Below are 19,102 nucleotides of genomic sequence, written 5' to 3'. Positions count from 1 at the left end.
GCCCCTGTCTGAACACTGTGCCTGCTTAGCTGCTGTTTCTACACAGTGCTGATATTCCACACCCCTTTAATTTTACATCAGGCAGAGTACACAGTAGACCAACAGTTTTTATGCCGCAAGATGCATTCTGCTATAAATTATAATTAAATTGATCATTTCCTTGGAGAGGCCAAGCACGACTGAGTACCTCTGCAGGAGATTATTTGAAGCTAGAAATTGTTTATAAAGTCAGTTTGTTGAATGGCCAGGCAATCCCAGCTTCCCTCTGTCAGAGTACTGGGGCTCTTCCTGCACCGGACTGTTCCCAGTGTGACTCCCTGCCCTGTGCCAGGCAGTGTGCTGCCACAGTGTGCAAAAACCTTTGCTGTTGTGGCCTGCAGGCTGCGTCTGTGAATGTAATGTGCTTTCTTATGTGCAGCAGTGGTTTCTTTGCCAAATTTACCTATGTAAGCAAATTTATTCATAGGTAATAAGGTATAGGCGCTATAGGTAATTGTGTGATCCAGTAGTTTATGGTACTTTGTTGCCTCTTAAACACTCTGTCCTTAAAAGCATTTCTACAGGAATGGCACTATTGTTGGGAACAGTGTTTGCTTCAGTGATGCTGCTCACACAGTGGTGTTATATTGCAGCTGCTTCAGTTTTAGGACAGATTGTACCAAAACACAAAGACTGCTGTTCACAGGACAACATGCCGCTGGCTACACATTTAAAACCGAGGTTAAGACGTGTGGGAACATGGAAGGAAAAGTAGTACTTTGTTTCCCATTTGGACAAAAATCAGACAACTACTGAGCAATCTGGTTATTCGTGTTTGTTTGGAGAGAATTTGGGTTCATTTTCGTGAATTGCTTTTGAGTGGAATGGCATCAGAACTCCCAGAGGAGGCATCGGCCTGTCTGTTACTCTAGAAGTGTCACAGTTCCAGTACAGCGTTGTCGTGAAACGTGCAACACAGTAAGTGGGCATCTGAGCGGCTCACTCAGTGAGGCGCTTAACATTCAGGTGGCCATGAAAGAAGCACTTTTAGGAGCACAGTTCCTGGTGTGCCACACATTCTCTGAGAGTGTGCCAAGTGCTTCCAGAAGGACTCGCGTGATTTGTGATTCTCATATGACTGGTTAAAAGTGTCTGTGTTCGAGGAGACCGATAGTGTTGCCCTGAGACCATTTCATGGAAGCTAATGCTTTCTCTTACAGTAGCTGCATACGTTTCCCTGCCTAGAGAGGTGCTTGCTTTGCACGTTTATCATCATTTGTCAAATAATCTAGCTAAAATTACAACCAAACATACTTTTATCGAAATGTTCTCACTGTTATCAAAATCTGTTAAGGAACAGGGGCCAAGTGTAATGGCAGCAGCGTAGCTTACAGAGACAGTGAAAGATTTCAGGAAAGCGCTGACAGTCTGTTGCAGAATGGTGAGCCAGATGTGCTGCCCACAGCTGTATTTCTGAGGAAGCATACTTTCTAAGATGTGGTCTAGCTTTCTACCAGGTGGCCACAGTCCAAATTTCCAATGTTCTTGTTAAAGAGAAAGCTTTGTGTCGGCTTCTGCAGTTCTCTTTCCTGTCTCTGTTCTGTCGGGAGAGAAAACAGCTCAGATGCCGCTCTGACTGCAGCAGCGTCCCCTGTCTTGTTCTGTCAGGTCTGAGCTCTTCACAGATGGTCGAGGGGAGGATCTGACTTCAGTCAGCCTCCCGTTCGAGCTCCTCGCGATGCTGGGGTTAATGGGTATGGGTGAGGACAGGATGAGTGGCAGAGGGGAGATAAAGGGACCCATCAGAAGTATTGTTGCGCATTGATTGGATGTGTTTTGTTACAGCACATCAGTGCAAAATAACGTTTTCTCCAGCTTTTCAGAATAGATTAATTGGAGGCAGACGTGACTTTCTGTCAACACTTTCTTCACTGTGGTCAATGTGTTTTTCTTCTTGAAATTTATCATATTCTTTCTCTCACCAGCCAGCAACACTCTGCTGCTTTGCCACTCTACTGTAGCTCGCATGTGAGCTGGGGGGGAGCTGGCAGAGGTCGGAGGCTGGCCTCTCATATCGCTGTTTTGCAAAATTCTGCTTTTCAGCCAACAGATTCTGGTCTGTGGATTTTGATGAGAAACTTCTGCACAGACAGTTGCTTGCATGACGTGAATTGGCCCTGTACAATTGTTTCTGAATCATGCATGTTTGTTTCAAGTGTTCAAGTAGCTTGTGTTCGCCTGTCATTTTCCTTTACCCTTTTTTAACTTCAAAAGCACCATACTCCATACTGCTATCTCCGGAGAGGCCAGCACACAGTGTGTGCGGCAGGGGTAGGTCCCTGCTGGAGAAGCATACCTCAGCTACACGCCTCCGCATAGCCAAATCATAGGTTTTCACCCTTGAATCTGGAAGCAGCACTCTGATGCCTGAGAACAGAACTGCAGAGTCTCCTGGTGAGCAGAGCTGAATTTCCCAGAGGCTGTCTGTGCCAAGTATTTACAAGGAAAGCAACTGATGAGATACAAACCCTGGGACAGCCCTGCAACATGCAGGCAGGGAACTGGTCCAGAAGCCGCCCTTTTCCCTAATTTTAATGCTGCTGCTGTAATCCTGCCAGGTATTTTTTCTTTATTTTTTTTTTCATTTGGGTTTGTATTATGCAATCTGGACTCAAAGGGAGGGACACACGACATACAGCTATCATGTTTTTTTTAAGGAAAGTAGGTTAATCAATAAAATCTGCAGCCTACTCTCTTGTGCACAGTGTTGTGTCGGGGATCCTGCGAAGCTCTGTGCTTCAGTCATTCAGAGCTCTTCCACAAGCTGTCCCCTGAAAGCCTGCAGCGCAGTGCACCATGCAGCTCTTCCTGTTTTCCACATGGCAGGAGTTCTGGTCCCCACTCACGCTTCTCTTGCTCCTTGCCCATGCTGTACAGTGGACTTGAGCAGCCATGGCAGAGTCACAGAAGGCGCAGAGGGCCCTCGACTCCTCTGCTGCCTTGTCTTCAACAGTTTCCGCATCCATATGGGTTTGTGTGTATTACTGGCATGAGCATCACAGAAGACACTTTAGAAATTAAAATGGGTTTTTATTAAAAGCCTCCTTTTCTACAGCACCATCTGTGGGCAGGCCTGGGCTGTGTGTGGGGCAGATCCTGATTTCCCAAGTCAAACAGTGCTGAGTATTGGACCTGAGTTAACAGGATCTGGACATCATGCAATCATGGGGTCTAATTAGACTAGAAGTTCAATGCAAAATGCCTTGTTTTGTGAACTCAGTGAGCCAAACTCCCATTTATTTCTTTCACAGCAGTCTGCCATGAACTGAGTCTGTCACTTAGTTTCAATGCTACCTTGTCCCAGACCTGTGTCTTCTGTGCCAGTGTTAATTGTGTTAATTTGGATGGAGTTCCTTCACATCTCAGGTTTCTGAAAAAGCAATAATATATGCAGGCTGGGCCCTGCAGCGTGAGACACACACGTGCACTGCAGGGACGATGCAGTGTGTTACTGCTGGGTCTGAAGACTACAGCCTCAGCGGGGATTGGATGTGTTTGTTCAGCACAAGCTTGAACCCAGTTTGCTTTACTGTGTCTTAGCACAGAGGAATAATTACAACTGGAGCCGGGAACAGCGATGGGATTGGTGTTAAACAACCAGGCAGGTCCATAAAAAGGCTGTGGGAACTTGCAACAGCTTGGGTGAACTGCCCCCCTTCCTCAGCCCCAGTGCAGAGGTATAAGGACTGAGGTGAAAGCAGCACCAGATCATCTTGCTAGAGTATTTTAAACAGGAATAGCTGTCAGCAGCTCTTCGTGCTGGGCTCCCCTGTGTCTGTTCACTGGCAGTGCTTTTTCTTTCTGAGTCAACAAGAAGGAGCTTAAATACTTAAGACATCTGAAGTCCTTATTGTATTTAAAATATTTCTTGTTTTAAAGTACCCTTTTGTAAAAACCTGCACTGATGTACGTTTAGTTAAAGCTATTTCCACCCTTTCAGTGTCTCCTGTGCTGCAAAGAGATGGGCTTTTTAGACCGCATTTCCCACAACACAGAAAAAGACTGAGCAGTTCTTAAGGCTTGCAAGTTGGTTGTTCTGTACTTAGTACTGTACAGCAGAAGTGCTAAGTGCTGTTTGAATGTTGTTCTTCTAATGACTCAGAAGCATGAAAAACAATGCCTCTGTAATGATTTCCGGGGATCACTAATACTAACTTCTTTTCAGTATCGTTGAATGGAATTTCTTTTCTACCTCTTCCAAGCCCAGTCTCAGTGGAAGTGCTATTAATAGATAGCACTGTGCTGCATGGGGCAAGTAATTGACTTCCTGGGGGTGTTTCAATGTGTCTGCTGACCTGCATGGTCAGTCAGGTATTTCAAAGGATCCACTGCTTCCTAAACTACTAACTGTTTTCAGAACCTCCGATCTGTGAACCGTGAAGAGAGCAGACTGTAGCCTATACCTCACTCGTGTCTCACCGTGCTGTATATGTTCTGTGTGCCTCTCTGTGGATAGCTGTTAGAAATCAGCATGCATAACTTCTCAGAGGAGTTAAAATGATCCCTGGATCAGAAGAAATAAAATGAGCTTTAAAAGAAAATAGCTGCTTATGTTGTTACTCGTTAAAAAATTTAATTTTTATTTGGGCGTGTGGCCACTGGGTGTGTTATTGTGAAAATACACGATCACCTTACAATACTCTGGAAAAACTGAAATCTGTTGACTTGTCTTGTGGATTTTAATGTAGTGGTGAAGTTCTTTGAGATTCTCATGTTAATTATACTGAGGATTAATTCACTTAGTGCAGAATAAATAAACTAATTTGTATTAACAACCACATAAGGATTCTAAAATTGTGCCTTTGATATAGCAATCAAAATTAAACATAGTTTGCAAAAAATTTCTGTCTTCTTAACGCTGTCCTGTCTGAGCACCTGTCTGGTCAGGAAGGGCAGAGAAGCTGTCAGAGCGCTGTCGCAGTACAGGGCTGTCGGCGTGGGGGCTGGGAGTCATTTAGCGCCACTTCCAGAGCCACCTGTTGGTGCAGTGCCATGGGAAGAGCCCATGATCTCCCACAGCGCTGGTGCTCTGCTGCAAGTTGTGCCAGCTTGTGAACAGCTTGGGGCCACTGCCATAGCTCTGCATTGCGTGCTGCATAATTGCTCAGTATTGTGTTTTTCACAGAGCACTGCAGGAGGAGGAGATGCAGTAGGGATGATTGGGGACTGAGGCTTCTATGGTTACTTTCTCTTTAGCACAATTTTCTGTTCCTCCGCACTTGCAGTCTGTTCACTGCAGCAATAATCCTGATTCACACAGTGTCAGCAGCACCGAGACTGACACTGTTTTTTCTGGCAGGCAGCTCATGCTCCTGCATGTTTACCGTTATCAAGTGGAAGCCACTATTGCAGAGTTCACACTTGTGTCATTCGTCACGGAATGTGAAGTCACTAAGAGCCAATTTAGATGTGGTGGCTGGAAAAGCTGTCTGGATGCTGGTGACTGCCCCCCCGATTCACAGCGGCTGCAGGGAGTGTCGCTGGAATGAGAAGGAAGAAGTGCAGTGTGCCTCTTGGCTTGGGGGCTTGTGTTTTTTAACAAGAGCCTGTCGAAAGTCACTTTTATGTGTACGTATGCATTCGGTAAATGAAATCAGTCGTCTTCTTTTCTGGTCACCTGAGTCAGAAATCTCAGATGCGTCATAATGAAGGGTCTAGAGTGACAGTATTGTTCAAAATGAAGGTCAGAAACGCCCCACTGTGTGTTACCTTTTCATTTAGCAGTGCAGTGTTTTATATTTATCTGTGTCTGATTGGTGCACATTTTCATTTCCCCCCTCTGGCTCCTTGCTCATACTGGGCAGCTAACAGAATCACTGGGTCTGGCTCTTCTCTCCTCACCTCATCTCGCCTCCCCTGCACAGGCCGATTTTGCCTTTAAATATCACTGGTTTTGCCTTTAACTACTTCTGTCCTTGTGCACAAAGTACAGTGTTCGTACAAAGAGTCATTGTATGAGTAGAGAAATCTGTCGCTGCATTGGGAAACGTCTGCTGCTGTTGTAGGTGAACATTAAGAAGGGTTTGCTTTTATTCTGTTGGGTTAAACGGCGACTTTAGTTGGATTCTGTTTAACTTTTGTGCTGTAATATTTAGCCTGCTTTATTTATAGTGATAGTTCTGTTACAGTCAGTATATTCTAACTGAAAAAATGTACCTGCTACATTCCTGAATTAACTTTTATTTTTTTCATAACAAAGTAGGAATGACATAATTGGACAGTTATGTTTGAATACTCATTATCTGAAGGTTACAGTGAGTGGTGAGCACACTGATGAGAAAGTAGTGCGGGGTGAGGGTGAGTAGTGGGTGAGGGGGGCTGTGTGTATTATCTCCTAAAACAGAAAGCCCATGTTTTTGTCAGCTTGTAAACTTAATATGGTTAAAGCTATTTATTATATTCAAGGACAACACAAGGTGTAATGTGTGAAGGTAGTTTATATCGGAAAAGCCTGGTCAAATTTTAGGAATTGCAGGAAGACCACCTGGAATTCAGTCATGGACGCCACACTGGGAAACAATGCAGGATGCAACACCAGAGTGAGCATAAACACAGCAGCACTGGTTTGTTGGGCCTTGGGCTGCAGCAGGGCCTGGTGTGTCACAGTAGGGCCGGGCTGTCCTGCTAGGGAGGCGCAGATTTTCACCTTGCAGGGATCAGTAAAGTCAGTCAGTAAGTTTTCATAGAGCAATCTAGTCATGTTTCTGCTGCCTGGTGCAGCTGAATTCCAGACAGGTAGCAAAACCAGAGGCAGGCAAAGTATACAAAGGGCCATTGTCACTGTTTAAAGCAAATCCAACACTCCTTACTTTATGGTCTTCAGTAATAACTCAAAAATTACTTTGGCTGAAACTACCCCCCAAAGGTTATGTAATTATTACTTTTACCACAAGAAAGGTCAGCAAACCTCAAGTGGCCGGCAGAGAGAACACAGACTACTGGAAAGACCCCAGAGTAAATTAGGCAGCCCTCTCTGAGCTGAAGAGGTTCTGAACAATAATGCCTTTAGCAAGTACTGGAGAAAGATGAGCAATGGAACTGTGGGGTTCAGAGCTGAGCAGTGCTGCAGTGAGCTTTTCAACAATGGCTGTTTATCAGAGGGAACACAGCACAAGCCTCTGTCCCCCAGGTCTGGCACAGCAGCTGTGATCTCCCAGGGGAAGCTGGATCAGACTCCTATTGCAGAACAGCTTTTATCCTTGCCAGGTTTTACCAACTGTAGGCTCATGTGCAGACTGCACTGATGAAGCAGAAAAGTGTGTATTTTACAGTGTCATAACCTTGGTGTACCTGACGGTGCACAGAATAAGGTAACAAATTTTAAATATATAGAGCATGATGCTGACTTATATAAGAGGTATCAGCTGGCAAAATGTGAAGGTGATCAATCTTCTGAGTAGCAGGCATCTGAGCTGTTTTGCTGTGGCTTATTTGGAGCAACAAACACTCCCTGATTATGTCCTAATCTGTCTGGACTTTGTGTTGGACTGGTTGCTCAATCAGTGAAGGGGGAAATTGCTTTTCTGTTTAACTCTTTTTAAGTTAAAATTCCATTAATGGCAAATCTGCAGCCCCCTGAAATCACTGAAAGGTGATTTGAATTAGTAATGTCTGTTTTATGTATATTTATTGCTTAAGTTTATTTTTGCCTTCCTAGAGCATTTTTCTGCTCATAATAATAACACCTACACATAGTCATTCTTTTTTTGAAAGTCGTCCTGATGGATGTTTGCTGCTGTTGTTTCTGGTGGCTACATGCCTGCTCTCTCCTCCAGACCACTCTCTGAGCCGCCGTCTCGTCTGCTCTTCCCACAGCTCAGAACGTGACGGTGGAAGAGATCCTTGCAGCGTACCGCCAGGCCTGTCAGAAGCTGAACTGCAAGCCCATACCAAAAGTGCTGAAACAGATACAGGTAACATGTCGCCTCCTTGTTCCGCTGCAGAACTAACAGCTGGCAGTTTTAGGTTTCAGTTTTAGGTCACTGCCTGATGTCCTTTGAGTTCAGTGAGCTCTCATTCATTCTGGCACATCAGCAGCTGAAGTGTTCAAATGGATTAACTCATTGGAGATGCAAGGCTGCAGCTCTGAAGACATTTGTTTTTACTGCACTTGATAAGGAAGTAAGTTGCCTTGTTCCAGATACAGGGTGTTCATATGTGGCTCTGTAACTGTAACGCACAACTCCCAGTGGGTTAAAGGTATAATTGAGCCAGTGCCCGGTTTTCATCAGCAGTGTGCCAGACAGAGTCGTCAGTAATCATCATTATTTGAAATCAGTAAGTGTTAAATGTAGTCAATATCGCATAAATCTGAAATTATTTTCTCCTATGGCGGTGCAAAAGCATGAAATTGCATTGTCAGTTTGTGGCGTGCTCTACTAGTGCAAATTCTCCATAAAATTACATACAACATTTATTTTTATTCAGCTTTAATCATTACAGAATTTTTATTGTTTAACCATTTTTGCATTTTTTCAAGAAATTAAATAAATATTATTTTCCGGTTCCAGGGAAAACAAATTCCAGAAAAATTATAGTTTTTTCAAAGGAAGTAAAAGCTTTAAATGAAGTAACATTCACATGAATCACTAACTTTCACATGTCACGCTAGGGAAAAATTTACACGAGAGGGGAAAAAACAGGATGTTGAAAGTTGTACCTTTTACACAAATTGTTTGCTTTAATAACTGTGCAGATGGTGATGTGTTATTATACAAAGTATTTCTTTAGCTAATGCCTTTAGGGAAATTACTTTTAAAAGAATTGCTGAACTGTAAAAATCGAGGGAGTGGAAAAGTTGCACAGTGAATGCTATCACCATGGAATTGAGGACAATGGAAAGACGTTACACATAGTGTTCCACATTTCTGGGGTTTATTTTACCAAGCCATGCCTCACTTTAAAAAGCAATTAGCAGTTATTACATCTTCACTATATCCCAGATTAGTCAAATGTATTCATTGTTCTCTGGGTGTAGGATGTTTTTTTATCCTTATCAGCCCTAATTATTTTGATGTATTTTAGTTGAGATTTTTGCGTTATTTAAATTATGTACATCTTTACGCCGTCAAAATGAAGATTGTTGGGATGTCTCATTAACATAGTCCGCTGAAATAAACACACAGCCACAGGCACACACGTCACTAGCCTGCAGGGCTGAAGTCCTCGTTGGGCTCTGGGTTTAGTGATCAGCTTCCCCTGTAAACAGTGCTTGAGGGACTGAAGAGGCACAATGCTCAGCGGCAGACTTGTAGACATGAAAGGCAGCTATGGCCTTGGTTTGCAGGTAGAAGATCTGGTTTATCTCAGTGACAAACATAACTGCTCAAACGAAAGTTTAGAGTGAGGTCACACAACAGAAAACTGACAGTGAAAACATGGAGCACAGCTGTACAACTCGCCTGAAGGGCAAACTCTTACTACAATTAAAAATATCCATTGTGTCACTTGTCAACGGTGAGCAGGATTCCCCCAGCAGTGGGGAACTGTTTAACAGAGCCAGGTAGGTCAGTGTTAGTCAACCCGGTTCTTGAAGAAACAGCGCCCCCTGTGGCATTTGCAGTGGGTTCGAAGGGGTATGTGCTGGAGGAGCTTGTCTGCTGCTCCTTGTTCTGCCTGTGCATCGCGAGTCACAGCTGGAAACACATGGCGATTCAGTATTGCAATCAAATATTCATTAAAATATGTTTGAGGTCTGATGTTCTGGAGTAGGTAGACAGCCTAAAGCAGCTCTGCAGAACTGGTGACAGGTCCCTCTTTTTAAGCATGGCTGACTCATTATTACCTCTCTGTCTTCGGACATTCCTGCTGACTGTCAGCTGGAGTGGAGATCATGAGACAACCCGTGCAGAGCACAGCTGTGACATTTCTGGAGGGCTGAGCTCGTTCTGTAACTTTTTGCTGCGGTTTGTCTTTGCTTCATTGAAAAGAATTCCAAACATCACTCTGGACTGAAAATAACTCTTCATAATTATACCTGTACTGTCATGCTTAAAACACTGTAGGTACCTCCTGTCTGCGGCGCGGCAGCCCATTATTATTAATCACAAAATCATCCCAGATGGTAGAGAGCTGACAAATGTGAGGAAGATGGACTTCCCAGAGTGCATGGGATGAGTCCTAATGAGGTCAGGCGGCAGTGTCTGTGGAGTTACCTCTGTTTACAAAAATATGAGAGTGATCTGCTGAGTGATTGCACTCACTTCACAACATGATATTATCAGCCTAACGTGGTGAAGCCAGCACAGTCAGGCTGCCAGCCTGCCCCACTGCAGGGCTTGTGAGGGTCCCTGCTGTTCAACATGATAAGCATGGTTAGACCGTGGGTTTGCAGTCACTATACAACATGCTGGAAGTCTCCCGTCTTGTTGTTTTAAATCACTTGGGCTTTACAAGTAGGGGAGGGTTTTTTTACATTAAGTTTGTGTTGAATCTCTTCCACTTTGCTAGTGTTTTATCTTTTCCTTTTAACAAGAGGCGGTTGAGTTGTGGTTGGCTGGCCTGATGTTTAACAGACTGGAAGGTCACCTCAGAAGCACGGGGTGCCAGCAACACAAAGCCACATACACTCTGCTAGGGGTGCTTTTCTGTTTGGCCTGGCACTGAGCCAGGCAGCTGAGCCTGTGCTTTTCAAGACTCCCCAGGAGACAATGGTCTGAGGTGTGCAAGCTTGCAGTGCAGGGGCTGGTTTGCTAGTGAACCTAAGGAATGCATGACAGTGACAGCAGAAAACTGTTGGTCGTGTTTTCCTGGCTTGACAGCAAGGTAGATCACAGACAGCAGAGTCTGACACCCCTCAGCTGAAGCCAGCACAGCTGGTAGGTACGGGAGCAGAGACACTGGGACCGATGTGTCACAGAGCTCCTGTGGGAATGTCCAGCTGCAGTAACTTGGAAAAGGTCCTGCCTGTGCTGTGGCTCCAGGTCAGAGCTTAGCTGAAGAAAGATGGTTCGTGACGGTGGACATTTTCTAGGTGAGTTGTGCCAGAGCACGTTTTACTGCTTGTTGAGTTTTAAGTAAAACAAATGACCAGACACACAGATCTATTACTGTCCTTACCTTGATGTCTGCCTCGATGTCTTTAATTGATAGAATGAGAAAACTGCTGTCCTGACAAAACAGTGTCACAGCATTGTGTTTTCTCTCAGGGTTTAGTTACATCCCTCTACTGTTAGTTTGAATGTGGGACTCTGGGGAGACATCCTATGGCTTGGAAGTTCCTGTGTTGCTTTGACATAGTGTGTGAACTCCAGAGCTCATGCAGCCCCATGGGCTAAGTTTACACTACATGCTTGTTTGTGTTTCTTTCTTTATAGCTTGAGTGCTTAGGCAGAACATTTGTACCAAGTGTGCTGCACGGCCCTCAGTGTATATTTATATTTGTTTCTTCGTGGCTGGCAGCACCTGAGCCACAGAGGAGAGAGCAGAGGGACCTTGCATGTTGCGATTCAGAGAGGGGGAGATCTGTACAGGTTAGTTGTAGTCAGCTGGTACTCATAGGAAAACTTATCCCAGGATTTTCTTGCACCATCCTTTAGTCCCAGTGAGTCTTGAGCTTCCTGGATTGTCACAGTCTGTAGAAAATATTTAAAAACTGTGCGGGTGGGTGCCTGAACGCAGAAGATTAGTTCTTTCTACAAAGCAACTGAAAATGTTGATGTCAGGTAGCTATGGTGCTTGGTGAACTCTCAAGAGTACCAGTGAAGCTTTAACTCTGGCAGAATTAAAGACTGATGTTTAAAGAACAGCCTTGAGAGAAATCTTCTCAACTTGACATGACAGATTTCCCTCAGAACAAATGCATTATATTTTAAAAGCCTTTTTTTATTAGCATATTTTCTTGGGACAGTATGTGCCAGAGCTTGTTCATCTCTAATTTTATATTTGCAGGGCTGCTGCCTTCTTGAGGATGTATGTAAAGTTGTGGATGTGGATCTCACAAATTCCACACACTGCTCCTGAAAGAGGGGATGTGTTTAAAGCCTCCATCTGTATCTTCAGATGACATGTTTTTTACTGATGTTTTGTGAAAGCGCATGTTGTTTCCAAAGGGTTGTGCAGTCTTTCCTTGGTCTTTCCTGCGCGCTCGCTGACAATGAGACAGACAGTCTTGTCTTTAAATATTTTTCACAATCAGTGTGTATGTCCACTTTTACATTCTTATTGATCCTTTTTCTTGGGGATCATTTCTAACAGAAGGTGCTTCAATGTTGTGGCTTTGTCAGGTTTTTTAGTTGTTTATTCTGTTTTGCAGGTGTGTTATTGTGTATCAGTAAAATGGACAGTACACGCTGGGCAGAAGAAACTGGCCTGTGACTGACGGCCTGCTACAAATTCATATATGTAAATGAACAGGCACCGAGCCTGAAGAATTTTTAGTGATAAAAAAATGAGCTGGTAAAAAAAGCTGCCCTCTGCAGAGAGAATTTGCATTTCTATTATTTACTTCCAAGTCTCATCATCAGTGCTTGGACAGCAAGGAGATAACACAGCAGGCTGTCTCTGCTGGCCATGAACAATGATTACATTGTATTGCTGTCTCTCTCAAAGTCACAATGAGAGTCTGTTTTCACCCTTTGCAGAGCACTGTGTGGGAGGGCTAGCTGCTTAATCTTTCTGCCATAATTATGGCTTAACAATTCTTAATTTTTAGATTTCTAGTGTTTTGGTCATCTGTAACAGCTAATGAACTGCACAGCTGACATTGGATTGGAATCTTTGACTTTGCCACTTACATCGGCATGAGGAGAACGGAGCTGAAGCTGTGCTGCACGGAGTGAGCTTTACAAGTGACGTGTGTTGCATGACCCCTATCTTGTGTCCTTCCATCTTCGTGACCCGTGTGGGCAAGGAGAGGCTTGGTGAGAACCGGAGTGGGTTGAGCATCTCGTTGAATTACACAATTACGGTCACTATTCTACCACCTCGTACGACACTGTGTCCCCCGAGTGCTTTGGGGAGATGCATGGAGGTGTCAAGACAGTTGACAGTGGTGTTAACACCATAAACAAGTTGCAAGGACCACAGGATATGGCATCTACCTGATGAGGCAAAACACAAAACAGGTTTGTCAGGTCTGGTGTGGATCACTGTTGCTCAAGGCTTGTGGGTATAAGCAGCAGCATCCAACTAGAGTATCAGCTTGTTTGCAAAACTGAGCAGGCACAGTGAACTACTATCAACCACACTTTGGCGCCATTCATCTTCTGCTTTTGTGTAAAAAAGAACGCATTTCCACTGAATTTCCAGATCAGATGGAATGCTGTACCCTTTGGCTTTATGCGCACACAGAGCGGTGTGTTAATTGGTTTGGGAATGTTATGAACGGCGGCTGTCCCCCGTGAGGCTGCCGACGCCGGCTGGCAGGTTTTGCAAGAGCTGGAGGTGAGAAGAAGTGAGCAGACGAGAGCCCTCGGCTTCCTGTCCTTGACCCTGCAGGGCTGGAAGGGGTCAGGGACGGAGCTCGCCCTGTCTCAGTATGTGCTGCCTGAGTGTGAAATTCCTACTGTTACTCATGACTCACGATGAGCCCTGAATATGTTCTTAGTCAGTGTGGAAAACTCCTGTCACCTAAAGGACACACACACCACCGGAGAAAGATGCCTCATACTGCTATGGTTTGTTCTGAAAGCTTCAGCATGTTTAATTTAATCTTTTTCTTTCTTGAATTTGTTTTACATTATTGTCACCCTGCTTGACCCATACCAGTGATCTGTGTGTCACAGCTGATGCTCTTAGCAGGGGCTTTACTGGTTCAGATTCCTGGGAGCCCTGCCCATCTTGTAAAAAAACAACAGAGCTCAGAGAAGTTGAAGTGAAAACTGAGATGGCCTGAGCTGCTGTGCACACTGAGCTGTTTCCCCTAGCCTCCACACACTGCTCAGCGGGACTAAGACTCTCCTGCTCCTGTGCAGGTCAGTTCTACAACATTCGAAGGGAAACACCTTCTCACCTGTGCAGCACGGCTTCAGCTTGACACTCATATTCAGCAGGTCCAACCTCGAATAATTCAACACAGCCTTTCTGCAGTGTGCATTGCCTTTTGCTCCCCTGCTTTAAAAAGTGCCATTCTGCACAATGTAATTCTGTGTCTTTTGTGCCGTTGCAATGAGGATTTTAATTACTTGGTAGACATGGCGGCCTGTCTAAAGCCTCGTTCAGGTGCCTGAGCTGTGGCAGTGATGTGCAGTACGACGTTGTGCAAGTCTTGTCAGTGACACTCGTGTTTGCAGAAACGTGCCTGCAGGCCTCCAGGAACAACCTTGTGCTGAAGCTAAGAGCTGTAGAATAAAAGGATTGCCTGTTCAAAGAAAAGAAAAGTGCAGGAGCTCTTTTCTTTGTGACTAAGAGTTCTGAATCTGTGGGGAGATATGAGACCTGAAGGGGTGTGGAAATGCTGAATTTCGGTTACATTGATGTTTTATTTGGTAGAAATATGTATTTAAAGACCCTGCAGATTTTTAAGGTATTATCATACCTTTCTGCACACCCAGGCTTGCGGTGTCTGAACGCAGGCAGCCCCCAGGAGCTGGAAGAGGCCTGAGTGCGAGCTGCAGCAGTGCACAGGTGGCTGCAGCCTTGTGCAAGTAGACACAGCCTGGAACAGAAGCACACATCAAGGCCCTGTGGCTCTCAGATCAGCAGGCTAGCCCGCCCAGACACAGAGCCTGCTGTGTGCCGCTCCTGTGTTTCAGCCCCCTGTAGAATGCAAGGGCCGTGGCCCAGGCCCTTGTCAGGACCATGTCACATTTCCTGCACCCCCCCGATGTGAGTGGCTTGTCTCGCTTGTGACGCGTGTGGCTAGCCGAGAGCACACTGTGAGCCGACTGGGTTGCACTCTGACAGCGGAGTTAAGGGGGGTGGGGGGTGGGGGGAGCAGGTGTTTTAGCAAAGTCTCCAACCCCCCCCCCACCCCCACACACACACACACACCCCTGTCTGTCTGAGGAATGTCAGGAATGGATGTTTATTAGTGAAAGGATTTGGCATGGCAGTTCAAACTATGAGCTTTCTCATCCCCGAGCATGCAGACAGCTTGCCCGGCCTGACACTGACTTGGGCCTGCAGAGGAATTGGAGTCGTGTTTTGGCTTCAGGACCCCCAAGAGGTCAGTTCTCTGGGGTCTTTCGGAGGCGTCGGGTCACCCAGCTGCTGCTGCTGGTGGTCTGCTCTTGTTGGAAGAGCAGGCTGGAGCTTGAAGAGGGTAGCTAGAAAGGGAAGTCAGTGGCTTTGGCTTGAGCACTCCGCGACCCGGAATGCTGTGTTACAGAGAGTTCACGGGGGTTTGCTCTGTGCCCCCTGTCCGGACATGCGTCTGTTCTGGTGGCCACAGCGACCAACGCAAAGCCAGCACAGGGAGCGATTACCTGACTTTTTGAGATTAATAATCGTCAGGGCCCAGGTGTAATTTTTCAAATGCTGAATGGAAATCAAAACAGGATTTTTATACTAACAAAAACCTCAAAACAAAGGGATGCGGGGGTGTGGAACAAGCTGTCCAGACACTGTCGTTGCCGCTGGAAGATCCTCAGGTCAATGAGTTGGATGGGCTGGCCTGGCCCCTCTTGTCTGTAACCTTATCCGTGTCTTTAAATCACAGTGATGTGTTCTAGTGCAGTGTTTGATAAAAACATGTTATAGCCATCTTTGAGTGGCTTACAACTGGCTGGCCTCATGTTTGAAGGGTCTAATTGATCAAATTTACTGATTAACCCAATTCTGGACCATTTAGATACATTGTTTTGTATTTTCTACTATTCAGCAGAGGATATTATTATATTAGGATATGGGGGGGGGGGGATCGCTGATATTTTGGGCTATCAAACCTCAGACTAGAGTGTATTGCTATGATTTTCAGGGTTTTATGCTTCCATAGAGATTCCTTTCATGCAGAGGCAGATCTTTGCATTCATACAGACCAGGCATCTTCTCAGAGCGGCCCAGGGGCTGCTCCTCTTCACACTTGGATGTCCCTCTGCCCCTAGTGCCCTTACAGGAGCAAATGTGTGCAGAGTACCTCCCCCGAAAAGAAGTTGTTTTCATTAAGAAGCAGTGCGGGTGTTAGCCTGGGTCCCTGGTATCAGCACATTCCATTATCTCCATGGACCTGTGATCTCGACCCGATTTTCATGACTTCATGCTGCCTGTGGTTTTGCTTCCTGCAGCCCTGCCCTTGAGAGCAAACAGAATTGTAGCAGGCTGTGCTGGAGGTGTGACTCGGGAGCAATGCTGCTCTCGCTGAGCTTTTGTTGTGCCCAGTATAAGACAAAGGAGAGAAGGATTCCTTCTTGCCCTGCTGGGGTGGTGACAGACGTGTGTCTGTGGATGGATCAGCAGCACCAGTGAGCCCCTGCCTTGGCTTGGCCTTGCACACACATTCATTTCACCTGAGCAATAACCCGCACTGTCTGCTGCTCAGTGCTTGAGGTCCCCATTTTTACATAGTATTTAAAATAAAGTTCAGTTTAGCTTGTCTGTGGGATGTTTTTTTTTCTTCCAGCTGGCTGAGTGTACGATGATGTAAATACTGTCTCAGAGAAAAGAGTTGGCAATAACATAGAAAAATAAAAATCGTGGGAGCCAGCATGCTCGAATCAAGCGTCTGCGGCTCCGGAGCAGATTGAGCTGAGAGTGCAGGCTGAGTCCCCGAGCTGTGGCCGGGGTGCAGCAGGTGGCCCTGCACCACTCTCAGGGTGGGCTGGAGGGGGGGGCTCCCCGAGAGAACAGCATCGCCCCTCCAGCGGGGGTCGGGTCTCCCTGTGCTGGAGGGGTGAGCGCCTGACGCAGACGTTCAGGCTGTGGAGTGATGTGTGCAGGGTCCTCTCTCCCCACCTGCGCCAGTACCTCCGGTGGTTCAAAAACAGGCGAAGCTGAATTGGGAGTTTGCCTAAAAAAATTAAGATGCTCAAAATGAAATTAGAAATCGACAGATAAATTGTAAGTTTATTAAACTGCTGTTACTAAGTTGCATTGTGCACTTAATAATTTAAGATTGCTTTCTGCTTTTTGAAAACCGTTGCTTATGTACTGGGAGCCTAGAGCTGTGGCTGGAACACTGCAGCATTCAGGCCACAGCAGTCATATGTTGTCTTCACATGACTTGGGGCTCCTGGCCTCCTAATACAGAAATCTGTGTTTTGTTTCTTTTCAGGAATTTAAAGACTTGGCCCAGCGGATAGACTGTTTGGAGCTCAAAGGTTAGATTCCCATTTCCTGCTGTTCTCGAGCACCATCCACAGGGTCCAGTGTCTCCCACAGCGTGGCTGCTGTTCCAGCACACTGAGCCGGTTCTCTCAGCTGAGTCATTGCACCGTGAACGGCTGAAAAGGGAACAAGCCTGAAGGCACTAGTGTTCATGTTCATGTTCGTGTTCATGTTCATGTTAATTAATGACTTAATTACATGAGCTTGTACTTTTCAAAGAATGAGGCAGGAATGTGGAAACCAGCCTTGAAAATCCCTGAATTCAGCCCCCATGCGGAGGTTTGACCAGTGCTTCAGTTTCACGGAGCCAAGAAAGAGGGTTGTGTGCTCTTCTGGAATCTACTCCCAAACTTCCCAGCCTAAGGCCCAGAATAACTTCTTGCTGCCTTCTTGAAATTAGAAATGAGATAAAACAAGAAATGTTAAAGCCTGTTGAGGTTTAAAAGAGCAGTCAAAAGAAATGTCCATTGTGAGTTTGGCTAGAACATGCAGACTCCACACAGAAGTCTCCCTAATCCGAACTAACCCCAGGATCCCAGAGCTGTGAGGCAGCAGTGCTAACCACACTATAAGCTTACCCCCCTAATTAAGCAAGATTTTACCCTTGAATAATTTCAGTGGCAGGGGATGAGAAGTGTTTAACGTCAGAGTTTTTAAAGAGTTATGAATGCTCATTTCCACAAAGCATTGTTATTATTAGTCTAACTGGCCTTTGTTTCATTCTGTATCACTTTAGTGACTGTCTGATCATTTTCCTACGTGCTGTGGTTGGCATAATGCCCACCAGGTTGAGATACTTGCCCAGGAAACACTGGTTCACACCTGCCCCACACTTGGCCTCTTTTCCCCACATGATTATTAGCTAAATTATTAGCCCATGTTCTGCACTGTAAGGGTGCAGAGACGACAGTATTGCAAAAGAAACTAAATTGACCTCAGGAATGTTGGTGTGGTAGCCGTGGCCTATTCCAGATCTCTCCGGATTTCTCCCACATTTTCATTTATTCCAGTGCTTCTGTTTGCTGGAACCTGAGGGAGGAGGGCGAGTTGCTGGTGCAGCTCGGAGTGCCAGCCTTCTGGCTCACAGCGCTGTGCTCACTTACTCACTACGAAAGAATATACTGTTGACAAGACTGACAGCTGCCTGGGTAGCTGTCGGTAAATGACCAAGGTTCCGTCTCACAAAAACAAAAGAGCAAAGCCCTCAGTTGTAACGACAGCTAGGAGGTGATCGCAGCGCATTAAGAGTTGCATTTGCAAGAGGTTCTGCCAGACATTGAACTTGCTCTTGCCTGGTCATGTCTGTTTCAGATTTTAGTTATTCTTTTGCAGTCCCTGTGAGGAGCAGCTTCTCCCGAACATCATGGGCCTGGTTACAAGTCCAGTGTAGCTTTAAACTAACCTGTGCCAGAGAAGAGTGAGCGTTTAGTTTGGACTGTGCTCAATCCAGCCTGGACCTTATATACGTTTGAATGGTACAGAGGAGTGATATTTTTATTATTTACAAACCAGTTATACAGCCAACAAAATATTGCTACATGCAAGGATCTCTGACATTCCAGTTCTGCGTCTGTGTCTTTGTACGTCATCTGCTGTAGCCCATCTCTGTGTCTCGGCCTGCCTGCCTCTGCTTCAGCTTGTCTGTTCTTAGGTCTCGGATTGTCAGCCTGTCTGTCCCTCTGTCTGCAGGTGAGAAGCTGGATTACAAGGCTTGTGAGGCTCTGGAGGAGGTCTTCAAACGAGTTCAGTTCAAAGTGGTGGATTTGGAGCAAACGAACCTGGATGAAGATGTGAGTTTTCCTTCCTACCTTGACTATTGGTTTGCAAGTGAGCAGGAAAGACTTCTCATTACAGCTGCTAG

General features: G+C 45.6%; 1 protein-coding gene across 1 annotated transcript in view; it reads left to right on the top strand.

The window, feature by feature from the left end:
• Positions 1-19,102, top strand: part of ppp1r37 (protein phosphatase 1, regulatory subunit 37) — a 43,786-nt gene that overhangs the window by 9,366 nt on the left and 15,318 nt on the right. Inside the window, exons 2-4 of the mRNA XM_088910342.1 lie at positions 7,855-7,952; positions 17,189-17,234; positions 18,931-19,031. Coding sequence (XP_088766468.1) covers positions 7,855-7,952; positions 17,189-17,234; positions 18,931-19,031 — 245 coding nt within the window. The remainder of the gene's footprint in view (positions 1-7,854; positions 7,953-17,188; positions 17,235-18,930; positions 19,032-19,102) is intronic.

Source organism: Atractosteus spatula, chromosome 3 (assembly GCF_055471065.1).
Source record: "Atractosteus spatula isolate fAtrSpa1 chromosome 3, fAtrSpa1.hap1, whole genome shotgun sequence".
NCBI classification, from domain to species: Eukaryota; Metazoa; Chordata; class Actinopteri; order Semionotiformes; family Lepisosteidae; genus Atractosteus; species Atractosteus spatula.
This window is presented reverse-complemented; position numbering and strand designations above follow the sequence as displayed.